Raw genomic sequence first — 14,621 nt, 5'->3', positions numbered from 1 at the left:
TCGTTACAGTCTCCATAATCGAATATTATTTTTAAAAATCGATTTTATTTATATATATTTTATTATTTATGTTTTTTTTTTTTTTTTCTGGCTTAGTTTCAACCAAAATACAGACTAATGCTAATAATAGTAATAGTATTAAGAATTGTAAATCGCCATTGGTCACACCACCAGTTTGTTTTACTGTAAACTTGGAGGAAGCCTGTGTGCAGAGCAGACTGCTGCTGCAGCACGCTACACACCGACCCCGCCCCCACCCCCCCTCTCCCTCACACGTGTGACTAAAGATGAACAAAGCGGCAGGTAAAAAGAGTTCCTCCTCGTGGAACTACTTCGAATTTACAAGTCCAAAGGAAGTTAAATGACACAAACAACGGAGTTTTTTTTTCTCTCTCCCACGGGGGGGGGGGGGGGGGGGGGGGGTCGTTCGAATAATCGATTATTATTCACCAGGGCTGCCGAATAATCGATTTTGATCATGGTCAGTTTCTGGCAACCCTAGTAAATATGTTACTTTGTCACATTTGTTATCACCAAAAATATGTTCCGTGAAAGTATTATTATTACATTACATTTAGCTGATGCTTTTATCCAAAGCGACTTACAATTACCAATTACAGGGACATTCTCCCTGGAGTAACTAAGGGATAAGTGCCTTACTCAAGGGCAAACTAGTGGTGGTGTTCCTGGCGGGATTTAAACTCACAACCTTCCGATCTTCACCCCACCACACTATCCATTAGACCACCACTATCCCAAAGTAAAGCGAGTTCATAATTAGATTTTTTTTCGGTACAGTTTATGTTGAAACCGTTAGAGAGAGTGGCACACTTGTTAGCCTGTTCCATTCTTCTTCGTTTTCCGAAGCCGTGGCTTGGAAGCATACTTGCTTCATTTCTGAAGGAAGTGACTTGGAAGTACGCGACTAACAAGCCAGCATCCTCGAGATTGAGAAACGGCCTCCCTCTCCTTATTGTTGAAACAGCTTCTAATCTCCGTTAGCTCCGAGCTAGCACCAGATGCTAACAACAACCCCCGTAACTCTCAGTCAGTCAGTCAGTCAGTCAGTCAAATGCTAACAACAACCCCTGTAACTCTCTATGTCTCTCTCTCTTTCTATCTCTCTCTCTCACAAGATGCGCTCGTGCCACACACACAAGGACGCTCCTCCGTGACGATGACCGCTTGCGTAAACAAATTATAATAAACACATTTAAAAAGTGGGGGGGGACACAAATGGGATTTTGGAAAGTGGGGGCACATGTCCCCCCTGTCCCCATTGGAAATTACGCCCATGATGGTAGTTGACGATGGGTGCTGACGCTGTAATGGCTCAATATAAATATAAAGTAGTAGACACTACTTCCTGCATAAGCATTGAACATTGCTTTTAAACATAATTAGCAGATGAAAGACAGTTGCACACACATTTGTAGAAGATTGAGGTGTAGGGTGAGTTCTCCAACCCATATTATCCAATAATTGCCAACCCCATTGTCCTACTTCCCATCTCTCAAATTCTTTTTTATTAACTAAAAAGACGTTTGTCGGTTTCTGCCTGTATCCTAGAAAGACCCCCCCCCCCCCATTCCAAATAATAAGGGGCTGGGTGTTCAGAAGTGATCTGCTGAATCCTGCTTGGGGAATATCATTAGCAGCAATTATAGGAGGTTGGTAAGCAGGCTCACAGCTGTCAGCGGGACAGAGGAGGCGACGGTGCTCTCATTTGCATCTGAAAGCTTCAATAAGGACATATTGTATTGTGAGTGTTGCAATAATAGGCCGTGCAAAAGGCAAAGGGAATGCGATTAGAAAGGGGGGGGGAGCTCTTCTCCCAAGTGCAATAGAGATTCTGCAGGATGATTTCATACAGCAGCTAGCAGATATTAAAACGTGATGGGTATAGGCAGGGGGAGAGAGAAAGAATTTCAGAATTCAATAGAATACGGGATATCACACGTGCCATTTTTAAGCTCATGTGACTTTACTCAGTATGGATGGAGGGACAGGTCTGTATCGTCTCCTCCTGGCTCGCAGCTTTCCCCCGGTACAGCGTCCCCTTCTCCTTCTTCTCAGCTGGCGGGGGATATTGGGGCTTCCGCCGGTTAGCATCACCATGCTACAAGAGGCTAACAGCTGATCTCTGGTGTAAACATGCACTTCGTTCACTGCACGTTAGATCCCCGGACACAGAAGTGTGCAAAAAAGTGTAAGAACCAATGCAAGCAGTGTGGTTTTTGCCGTCCATGGTTCACTTATAATTTAATCAGTGTATTTACGAAAGAAAGTGGAAAGTAGGATGAATAAATACATTTAAAAAATAGAAACTACTCAGCAGTGAGTAGGAGAGCTGTAACAAGGCAGCCACTTGACAGGCGCAGGAAGTAGATCAGAAAACATACGTCAAAATGTGCTCAATTTGTCAAACACAGCCTCTGTAATGTTTTTCCTTATTACTTGTTTTTAATATTGAGTACAGAAGCGTTCATTAAAAGGATAAATATACCTGCATGGAAGACGGCAAAAAGCCACAGCTCTAAAAGCACTCACCGTTAGCTTAGTGCAGGATCAAATTAACACTAATGGAATGCATCATCAGTTGTTAAAAGCTGGACTTTAACAATTATCCATGCATGAGAGAGTGAATAGAGAGAAAAAAGGAAGGAAGGATATCTTAAAAAGGATAATAAAGAGAAAGTAGATGCAGAGCCTTCATCATAACTACAGTGGAAGACAGGGAGGGAGAGGAGCAGGTCTTTCACACATTCTTACACTGGGATAAAACTATTATGGTTATCAATGCATAAAAATGCTCACATAGACTAACATTGTCCCATGAATATTGACTTTGCAATAAATGGATTCATATAAATACAACCTGTCCCCAAAAATGACTCAGCTTATTTTCAAGACTGGTGTAATTGAGTTGACCTCTGAAAGCCACCTTCTAAACACATACCCCAGACCTGGTATACAATGGGTGCTAATAAGGGTTATTTATATTTTTGACTTAAATTATGTTCAAAAATCATTTCACAGCCTGTCTGTCACCTTTTGTGTGCATGGAAAAACATTAGCATCCATCAATCTTAATGTGTAAGAAAGTTTTGCTGCTGTCAATACAAAGCCAATAAAAAAAAAATAAAAAAAAAATAGAACAATTTAAAACAGAATGAGGCCGGTATAAAATACAAAAATAAAAATATACAGTGGTGTATATATATATATATATATATATATATATATATATATATATATATATATACACAGTGGTGCAAAAAAGTATTTAGTCAGCCACCAATTGTGCAAGTTCTCCCACTTAAAAATATGAGAGAGGCCTTTAATTTTCATCCTAGGTACACTTCAACTATGAGAGACAGAATGGGGGGAAAGAATCCAGGAAATCACATTGTAGGATTTTTAATGAATTAATTGGTAAATTCCTCTGTAAAATAAGTAGTTGGTCAACTACGAACTCCACTATGGCCAAGACCAAAGAGCTGTCAAAGGACACCAGAAACAACATTGTAGACCTGCACCAGGCTGGGAAGACTGAATCTGCAATAGGTAAGCAGCTTGGTGTGAAGAAATCAACTGTGGGAGCAATTATTAGAAAATTGAAGACATACAAGACCACTGATAATCTCCCTCGATCTGGGGCTCCACGCAAGATCTCACCCCGTGGGGTCAAAATGATCACAAGAACGGTGAGCAAAAATCCCAGAACCACACGGGGGGAGCTAGTCAATGACCTGCAGAGAGCTGGGACCAAAGTAACAAAGGCTACCATAAGTAACACACTACGCCGCCAGGGACTCAAATCCTGCAGTGCCAGACGTGTCCCCCTGCTTAAGCCAGTACATGTCCAGGCCCGTCTGAAGTTTGCTAGAGAGCATTTAGATGATCCAGAAGAGGATTGGGAGAATGTTATATGGTCAGATGAAACCAAAATAGAACTTTTTGGTAAAAAACTCAACTAGACATGTTTGGAGGAGAAAGAATGCTGAGTTGCATCCAAAGAACACCATACCTACTGTGAAACATGGGGGTAGAAACATCATGCTTTGGGGCTGTTTTTCTGCAAAGGGACCAGGACGACTGATCCGTGTAAAGGAAAGAATGAATGGGGCCATGTATCGTGAGATTTTGAGTGACAACCTCCTTCCATCAGCAAGGGCATTGAAGATGAAACGTGGCTGGGTCTTTCAGCATGACAATGATCCCAAACACACCGCCCGGGCAACGAAGGAGTGGCTTCTTAAGAATCATTTCAAGGTCCTGGAGTGGCCTAGCCAGTCTCCAGATCTCAACCCCATAGAAAATCTTTGGAGGGAGTTGAAAGTCTGTGTTGCTCAGCGACAGCCCCAAAACATCCCTGCTCTAGAGGAGATCTGCATGGAGGAATGGGCCAAAATACCAACAACAGTGTGTGAAAACCTTGTGAAGACTTACAGAAAACGTTTGACCTCTGTCATTGCCAACAAAGGGTATATAACAAAGTATTGAGATGAACTTTTGTTATTGACCAAATACTTATTTTCCAACATAATTTGCAAATAAATTCTTTAAAAATCAGACAATGGGATTTTCTGGATTTCTTTTTCTCATGTTGTCTTTCATAGTTGAGGTATACCTAGGATTAAAATGACAGGCCTCTCATCTTTTTAAGTGGGAGAACTTGCACAATTGGTGGCTGACTAAATACTTTTTTGCCCCACTGTATATATATAAATGTATATGTATATATATGTGTATATATGTATATGTGTATATATGTCTATGTATATATATATATGTATATGTGTAATATATATATATATATATGTATATATGTGTATATGTTTATATATTTCTCTTTTCTTTTTTTTTTTCTTTCTTGTATTGTCTTGGATTATGGTTTGGATTTTTCTTTGTGGGGATATAGACTTCTGCAATGTCTTATGCTGAAAAAACGAAATACCAATACAAATATTTGTCCAAAAGAAAGGGTTAAATTAATCATCTTTTTTCTCAAAGAAATGATAAACCTGTGAGTTGGATGTAGAAAAATCAGAATCAATATAGATTTTTTTTTATTTTAAAGTAAATACAGATTGAGCATAGTAACCAAATGTAAATTATAGTGTCCGTCCGTCCAAAAAAAATACTTATAGTGAAAACCACCCTTGAATGATGGGATAGTAGACTAAAAGCTTTAGGAATCCAAACTATAACATATAATAAGTACCCTGTATGAAGAATGATGCAAAACAAGTGACATTTGACCTTTTTAGAGAGGTTTAGAAAGAAGAAAAAAAAACACTTCTGGGGTCAATTGGGTGGATTTTCCATATCTCTGTCCCCCCTTGGTCCATTTTGATAATTGACACCTCTTTTTAACCGTTATAGCCAATAGCATCAAGGGGACGTACGTGATGCATAGCCAGAATGCCCCGGAACCGGAAGCTGCGATACACTCTGGTAGCTATTATTAGCAGCTAATATGAAAACTCCGTTATTGACATAAAAATGGAATGATGGATTATCAGAAATCATTTCAAAGTGACACAGACACATTGGATTAACCTATGGATTAACCTTCAGCATCGTTTTTTATCGTTTTAATGCCATTGAACACAACTTTTGATCAGAACAACAGCATAGTTCAGACGATGTCCCGCGAATGCTCCGTAAAGCTCCGTGTTGTGATGTCTGTGTTTGCTTCCCCCGTCGCATGTTCTGATTGCTCAGTGATGATTCTTATACCCCTAGATTCTGTGGAATCTCAGCTTGCTAATCGATTTAGACGCTTCTTGTGAGACTTGTGTTTTGTTTCGGTAAAAATGATTTGTATCGTCAGTTAGCTACGTTTCTTCCCGTTAAATGGGTATGACACATTCATAGGTTTTTAAATGTTAAGAAGCCCTGAGACACAGTTTTGTTAAAAAAAAAACCTGCAGCCGGGGGCTCTCGGGCTAAACAGGTTAATTCTCTATAAGGTCTGACAGTATACTGTACGTGGGGCTGAGCTATTGTTACATTTTGAAACATGTTCAGGCACATTCCACAACAAAAAAGTGTATACTTCTTTGTCTCAGTCATGTCAGCTCTAGCTTATGATTTACACAAATATTTTACAGAAAAAGACACACAAAGCTATTTATGTATTGGTCCCTGATTAATTCGGCTTTGTATGGCCTGGCATGTGTGGTAGACACTGTAGCAGACTATAGTGTAGCACTTTTGCCAGCTTCAAACTGTTGCATTAGAGAGGTATAAATTATCCTCTTGAGCACAGATGGCGCTGTGGAACCCCTGTGGGTAATGGGACCAACTAACACACACAAACCAGCTTAATGTATGTGGATCCTCGAAACAATCTTACTTTGAGGAAATCTAAATAACTGACAACTTTTTGAATTTTAATGTTGGTATTTTGGCGCCCTTGGCTTTGAAAGAAGTGTGACAAATATTTGGTAAAATATCCTGTAAAAACAACATGGCCAAAGGCGTGTGGATATATTCTCCCACATGGGCATTAACGTGCTGTGATACAGATTTAAATTCAGCCATAAAAGCATAAGTGAGGTCCAGCTGATGTCGGATGATAAGGTTCGCTCACAGTTGGCTTTCCAGTTCAACCCGCCGCCGTAGAGCAGACGCACATGAGACCAATGCTGAGACCTGATTCCAGTCCGACCTTTTCTGCGTGTGTTCCTTTCTCTCCCTCTTCCTTGTCCATCTCCTGCCCTATTAAATGAAAGGCCTCTAAGAAAACTTTTTTTAAAAATCATTGAAAACAGGAACGTAAAGAACCTCCACCACTGAGAGGAAAACCAACATTGACAATTGAAAACTGTCAGCACTGGCTGCTAGTTCTCTACTGCACTACTGCTATTTGTTTTTGTACCTTGCAACTGTTCTCTACTTTATTAACGTGTGTTTTGTTATTTATTATGTTTGTCAACTAATTGTATTTGCCTTTTACTTGTACTGTCCTTATGGTGACATTTCTTAGTTTGACTTCATATATCATTTTGACTTAATCCACTCTGCTGTGTAGTGTTGAGTCTGAACAGCTACAGAGACCAGTCTGATATTTGCAAGTGAAACAGCAATCTACCAGTAAAGGTCTCCTATCATGCTATCTTTAGTCATATATTATAGGTCTCAGATATATAAAAAACATGTCTATGAAGTGTTTTGCTCAAAATACCAAACAGGACTGGGCGATGGTGGCAAAGTCCATAGGGACTTGGCTTGGCAACTGGAAGGTCACCAGTTCATGTCCTGGCAAGACCAAGTGCTAAAGAGGTGTCCCTTAGCAAGGCACCGTTCCCTACACTGCACCCCGGGCGCCGTACATAACGGCAGCCCACTGCTCCTAACACTAGGATGGGTCAAATGTAGAGAAACCATTTTGTTACATTGTACCTGTACTATGTAATGACAATAAAAGTGCAAAACAAAGGAAAGCATTCTAGGCATGCCTCATACCCCTCTATTCCAGCCCTGTTACTAAAGTGCTGATGTTGGGTATAAAGCTTTAAAAAAAAATAACCTCCATATCATGTTCAAAACCACATCAAAGATTATTTCTGAAACAGTATGGAGCTCAAATGCTTTTTTTCTTGCGGGTTTACCACAACGTGTGAGAGTATGTGTAAAGAAGCCGGATATAAAAAGGTACTCACCTTTTTATATCTGGCTTGTATACTCTCTCCGGTACAGGTTAGCTCTGAGTGTTAGCGATGCTTGCTAATGTAAACACAGGCCATATTACTTCCAAAACATGTAAGGCATTGTTTCTGATACAGCATAGTTTCTGATAGGGCCGTGGGCTCAAAGCCAGCCCACATTTTAGTAATGTCGTCATGACGCAGCAAATCTGGATCAGCTCCGTTGTACCGCCGTTTTTAGAGATGTGGGTACAGAGGAAAAGAGAGAGGGTTTTGTTTTCTGACACTTTGAGAGTCTCCTTACACACCGGGGACACATATTTATATTCGTCCAACTTGTGCCAACAGAGTAAACTGATAGTGATTTGGCTGATTGCTGCTGTCTAAACACAGTGTGGACAATAATACCATGTCTGTATGTTGTTCATAATCCCACACTTTACATAGTGGGCTCAACATTTATATTTCTAGGCTATAGACATGTTTTATGGACTGTAACCTGTGATGCACTTTGTTAAATAAAGGAAATCATCTGAATAAATACTCTGAACATGCACTATCCGTCTGTTGGAGCTCATACAGTAGGCCTACCTCAGAGTGTGTGACAGGCACAGAGCTGATGCCAGCGTTCACAGCGGTCCAGGATCGAGCAGTGAGCACGCAGGCGAACAGCGCAAACAGATCTCCAGCCCCCAGTCTGCGGCTGTAACGCTCCACCCCCACCATGTCCCCTCTAATCAGAGCCTGCCACAACCGACAGTAGTCCAACCTGAAGTCTGGCTCCAGGACCTGGGGGGGCGGGGGGGGGGGGGAAGAGAGAAGTACTCAGGTCTTGTACTGAAGTAAAAGTACCAGACAATTACATTATTCTGCAGAATGGTCCATCTCAGAATAATATATATGATATGTTTTATAATGATTGATCATGAAAGTGTTCTCAAAGCTGGTAAAGGTGCAGCTAGTTTGAATGACTTTGTATACTGCGGGGTAGCTTGTGAATGTACTCCAGGTGGAACTAAAGTCTGATTTAACACTTGATTATATTTCACATCATTCATCCACATCTGTGAAGTAACTAAAGGTATTAAATACATGCAGTGGAGGAAAAGTACACCATGTACCTCTGAACTGTAGAGGAGTAGAAGGACACCATGTACCTCTGACTTGTAGTAGAGTAGAAGTACAAAGTAGCTGTTTCTAGGTATGTTGACAAATAATCATTATCGAAGTAAAAATCATCATAACTTCTGCAAGTTGTGGGTGTGTTCTGTATGTCTTTATATTCATTTTATATTTACATGTACACAAGGAGTGAAACAATATTCTACTCCAAAATGACAGCTGTAATCAGAAGTCATAAGGAGTTAATTGGTCAATATGTGTGTGTGTTAGTTTGTTTGCTTGTGTGCGTGCATCCATGTGTTTGTGTGTGCCAATTTTGAAGGACTACCTTAATTCTTTATGAATACAGGAACAAGCAGTTAACAAACTGAGTGTAACACAAGTGTTTGTAAGAGCAGTGTGTGTGTGTGTGTGTGTGTGTGTGTGTGTGTGTATGTGTGTGTGTGTGTGTGTGTGTGTGTGTGTGTGTGTGTGTGTGTGTGTGTGTGTGTGTGTGTGTGTGTGTGTGTGTGTGTGTGTGTGTCTGTGTGTGTGTGTGTGTTTGACTGTATCACTAAAGATGTGGTGCACACATCGCAACACAACATCCTGCACTCTGCTAAGCACAACATCAAATTAGTTGTTTATCAAAAAGCTTTTATGGTGCTGTAGCTCTAATAAAAGTGTGTCTGCATGTGATAGTGTGTGCGGAAGGCATGATTTATTACGGGCATCTTGACTGTGTGTTTGCTGCTCTACCAATGTATGTACTCAGGCTTTTAGCCTAGGCCAGCGGCATGAAAAATTGAGTTTTTTTTATCTGCAAGCAGCCTGTAGATTTGTTACCTGATAAAGACCGTGATCAAGCAGGGTGATCTCGGTCTTCTTGCTCTTAGGACACTTTCGGACCAAGACGTTGCCCGGGTGCGGGTCACAGTGAACAAAGCCACGGACAAATATCATTTCACTATAGATCTTGCCCAGGTTCTCTGAGATCTGTTGGAGACATGATATAGAAAGAAAGGAGAAAAATTAAAAAATGACAAGTCACAACACATTTAGAATGTACTCGCTATTGTCTCACCTTTAGTAAGTGTGACAATCGTGTTGTATTTTTGATGTTGTTAATAATGATTTATGCACTTAGTTATTTGGAAAACATTTTTGATTTGATTCGTGCATAGTCATGGTATTGTTGTGCTGATTGATTGGAAGTTATTGTGTGTATAGCTTTAAGGTGCGGCAAATGTAATTTTTTTTGTATTTTCAAACCCTTGGTTTGTCTGCGTCTACCCATACAGTACATGTTATCCCAAGATATTTTCTAGGTGAAATACAGGGGCAGCAGGTGAACACAATGAGACAATCAGGCACAGGACGGACAACTCAGGGAGTAAGAAACCAGGAGAAAATAAATGTCAAAATAAAACAGGAAAACAGACAGACCGTGACAGATTTGGGTCTGGGGTGTGGTGAATTGGCTCATCGATGTCCACAAACAGCTTTCAAAGTAAAGACCCCCCAATTAAATTATTGCATCGCTATATGTAACATTTGGAAACAAACAATATCTCCTAGACATAAGCTGCAAATCCAACAGGAGGTCCATGATTTCAAAATGTATTTTATGCATATTTTTCGCCTTTGAACTCTAACAATGATAATAATTAAAGAATAACTTATTGTGCTCACTTTCAGGAGAGTATTTGTATTTTGAGCTCCTACTAGAACTCCAATTTTGTCAGCAAAATGTTAAGACGTTCACGATGCAAAACTGCAAAGTTTTTCTCGTTTAATGAAACACTGATGCGATGCATCATTCATCATGAGAGGAATTTGTTTTTTAGGGCTAGCGTGCTTAAAAAAAACTACCTCTGTTGTCTGATATTGTCCTTGTGCATGGGGGTATGCCACCGACTGTCAACAGAAGGTCAGCCTTTTGTCTAGCGCAATGCATTTAATTATAGATATAATAGATAGAGATATTGCTTGGGCAGCTATGGCATTTCTCCACTTTCATCAATGATTTTTAAGTCATCTGTCTATGCTAGGCTGTGTAGACACACTGATAGTTTGTGTTCCTGTGTGTGTGTGTGTGTGTGTGTGTGTGTGTGTGTGTGTGTGTGTGTGTGTGTGTGTGTGTGTGTGTGTGTGTGTGTGTGTGTGTGTGTGTGTGTGTGTGTGTGTGTGTGTGTGTGTGTGTGTGTGTGTGTGTGTGTGTGTGTGTGTGTTTGTGTGATTATAAGTCAGTTTAGTACAAGCTTTGTAACCAACCGACACACAGAGCAGCCAGTACCTCGTTGACATCGATGCCGTGTTTCTTCATGTATTCCCTGTCGTTTACCTGCCCCCCCTCAGCAAACTCCATGGTCAGAATCCTCTTTGTGGACAGATCCCAATGTATCTTGGGAACCTGTAAAGAGAGATGAATAAAGTGTTACAGGTGTACATACATGAAGATCTAGGTTCAGATGGCCTGTCAGGTTCAAACAGGATAGACCTACCTACTTAGAGCTAACAAACCTCTATTCAAATATAGAAAACTTTTTTAAATAGAAAAATAGTTATGTAGAAATCATTCTGGCAGGCTTTAAACATAATAGAAAATATTCAATTTATTGGGAATACAACGTAATATTAGATAAGATAAGATGGGACTTTATTGATCCCAATTTGGGAAATGTTTGTGTTACAGCAGCATAAAAAGACATGGCATTGTACAATACAAATTAAAAGACTAGAAATAAACAAGAAAGTAGAAAATATACATGTTAAATGTAACACAGTATTACAAATCAAATCCAATCAAGTTTTATTTATAAAGCACATTTAAAAGCGATTTTTGGTGGGGCCAAATTGCTGTACATGTAATAAAAACACATTACCACAATGACAATAAAAGACAATAAATTACAACAGATATATAAAAAAGGGAAAAGTCAGGAGTCGTGCTCCGCTCTGACCAGAAGGCCAGGGAGAAGAAGTGAGTTTTAAGTGTTGATTTAAAAAACCCTAGGGTCCGGGCCGACCTCACATGGAGGGGCAGAGTGTTCAAGAGCCTAGTGCCAGCTGCTGCGAAGGCTCGGTGACCTCAGGTTTTGAGCCTGGTCTTGGGCACTACCAGCTGCAGCTGGTCAGCCGACCTTAAGGCTCTGCCTGGGGTGTAGCGATGGAGGAGTTCGGCTCTATCGTCCGGAGCCAGCACATTAAGGGCTTTGAAAACAAATAAAAGGAGTTTAAAATCAATTCTGAACCGAATTGGGAGCCAGTGCAGTGAGGCCAGAATTGGGGTGATGTCGTCACGCTTTTTGAGGCCAGTGAGTAGACGTACAGCTGCGTTTTGGACTAGCTGCAGGCGTTGAGGCAACGTTTTAGCTCAGCCAGGATTGTATCTCTATCAAGCAGTCCATCAACTGCTGTAGTGAGTGTTTGACATTAAAATTGAGAGGCAGATAGTTCTGTACATCGTCGGCGTAGCAGTGGAAGGGAATATTGTGTTTAGTGAGAATTGAACCTAGGGGCATTATGTACAGTAAAAAGAGAATGGGGCCCAGGATAGAGCCTTGGGGAACCCCACAGGTAAGAGGGGCTTTAGCAGAGGAGAAGGCACCTAGTTCAACCTATTGATTGATTGATTGATTGATTGATAAATGTACAATGTGGTTTTATTCCATGAGAAACTATGGAGCAGAGAGTTTCTGCCAGCCAGAGGTGATTTGTTGTACAGTGTTATTGCAGTGGGCAGGAATGTTTTCCTGTATCGGTCCTTGTGCAGCAGTCTGTTGGAGAAGGAGCTCCGCTGTCTGTCCAGCTGCAGGTTGAGAGGGGGGGGAGTTATCCGTGATGGAAAACAGCCTGTTCAGTGTCCTCCTCTCCACCACAGCTTCAAAGGGGTCCAGCCCCCCCAGCAGACCGCAGCAAAGAAGAGTGCACTGGCCACAACAGACTGGTAGAAGATCTCCAGCATCTTGCTGCACACGTTGAAGGATCTCAGCTTCCTCAGGAAATATAGTCTGCTCATCCCCTTCTTGTACACAGTGTTGATCCTCCAGTTCAGTCCGTTGTCTAAGTGCACTCCCAGGTATTTGTAATCCTCCACAACAGCCACATCCTCTCCTGGAATGCACAGGAGCTGTGTCCTCTTCCTCCTGAAATCAATGACCATCTCTCTGGTCTTGGCCACATTCAGAAGCAGGGGATTTTTTCCACTCTACTCTACAAAATCACCCACCAGCGCTCTGGTAAAAATATAAATATATATATATAAATATGTGTGTGTGTGTGTGTGTGTGTGTGTGTGTGTGTGTGTGTGTGTGTGTGTGTGTGTGTGTGTGTGTGTGTGTGTGTGTGTATTGTGTGTGTGTGTGTGTGTGTGTGTGTGTGTGTGTGTGTGTGTGTTTGTATATGTCCGCATCTGTAGCCTGTTATTGTCTCAATATGCCGCACTGTCAATTAATTAAAACAAATATAGGATATTGGAACAACGAAATTGCCATTATAGTAAATATATAAGTGGTCATGAACACATCTGTCCATCAGACAGAGGGCTGCTGTGCCTCCTGTCATCATTAATGGACGTCTCTTTAAAATGACCGCTCAGAGGAGAGGAGTTCTCATTTCTCTAACCGCCTGCTGCTTCCCCTCCTCTCTCCCCCTCCTCAGTCCTCAGCTCGCATCTCCTGTGGGCGGGACTAAGACACGAGGATAGGAGTCGAGGAGAGGAGTCGAGGAGGGGAAATAAAATAAATGGGAAAGGTCCATTGTGTTCACCTGTTGCCCCTGTGCTTCACCTCCCCTCTCCAGATGTGTCTTGTCCTGTGATGACCCCTAAGTATTTAGTCTTGCCTTCCCTTGTGTTCCCTGTTCGGTCGTCGTCATTTTCCGTGGGGTCTTATCCTGATGTTGTGTCTAGATTTCCCTGGTCTACCCTCCTGTATTTCCCCGGTTTATTTGTTACTTTTCCCTTTTGTTCCTCTTTGCCTTTGCCTGCCGTTTTTTTATGTGAACAAGCTTTTTATTTAATAAAAGCTTGCCTTTTGTTTGATTCCCCACACCTGCCTCCCTGTTTTTACTGCTTTTGGCACTTCCAGGGTTTATGTTTCTTTCAAATGCCAACTCATACAAGTAGTAAAAAACAGAACAAAACTGAACCAAAGAGGTTTTAGGTATAACATGTAGCTTGGTAGAAATCTTTGAACTGCACTCGTGTGTGTACCTTGAGAAAGGGGAAGTGGGCCAGCATGTTGGCCACCTTCTCAGAATTATGTCCTTCTCTAAGAAAGTCCAGCTCCAGTGGCATGTTCTTTTTGGCCTCATCCACCAACCACATGAAGGCAAATTCTGGGCAGAGCCAATGGACCGCTTTCACCAGCACCTTGAAATTACAAATTAGAATCAGTTTCCAAATCCAATAAATTAGGAATTTACACATATATTGATATGCTGTCTGTCTGACAGAATACAGTTGATCAGGAAAAGTGCTGTTGATGGGATTCAGCACTGGGTAATTCAAGTCAGAGGAAATAAATCTACTATAAAAAAGCTCTATATACATACAGTATATGATTATCCATGTATGTATATAACAAAATAAATGCATGTGCGTGTATATAAAACTGAATTTCCCCCTCAGGGGATCAATGAAGGTCCTTCTTCTCTTCTTCTCTGCTTTTGGAGCCAACTGCGCTGAAGCTTCAACTCTCGCTTTAGCTTCGTGCAAGGCCAACAGTGCCCAACACTTAATTTAATAATTCACAGAGACACACTCACCTCCATCATCACTATGTCCTTGACACTCTGGCTCTGGACTTTGGGGTGTTGAACCTTGATGGCCACCGTCCTCCCATCATGCAACAGTGCCTT

General features: G+C 41.2%; 1 protein-coding gene across 1 annotated transcript in view; it reads right to left on the bottom strand.

Annotated features, from left to right (window-relative positions):
- adck1 (aarF domain containing kinase 1) overlaps window positions 1-14,621 on the bottom strand; it is a 182,512-nt gene that overhangs the window by 46,938 nt on the left and 120,953 nt on the right. Inside the window, exons 5-8 of the mRNA XM_079694392.1 lie at window positions 13,975-14,133; window positions 11,056-11,172; window positions 9,606-9,755; window positions 8,250-8,447 (exon numbers count right to left, since the gene is read on the bottom strand). Of these exons, the coding sequence (XP_079550518.1) occupies window positions 8,250-8,447; window positions 9,606-9,755; window positions 11,056-11,172; window positions 13,975-14,133 (624 nt within the window). The remainder of the gene's footprint in view (window positions 1-8,249; window positions 8,448-9,605; window positions 9,756-11,055; window positions 11,173-13,974; window positions 14,134-14,621) is intronic.

The sequence above is a fragment of the Notothenia rossii genome (assembly GCF_949606895.1).
Source record: "Notothenia rossii genome assembly, chromosome: 7".
In the NCBI taxonomy this organism is placed as follows: domain Eukaryota; kingdom Metazoa; phylum Chordata; class Actinopteri; order Perciformes; family Nototheniidae; genus Notothenia; species Notothenia rossii.
The sequence above is the reverse complement of the archived record's forward strand: the minus strand, read 5'-3'. Positions and strand labels throughout refer to the sequence as shown.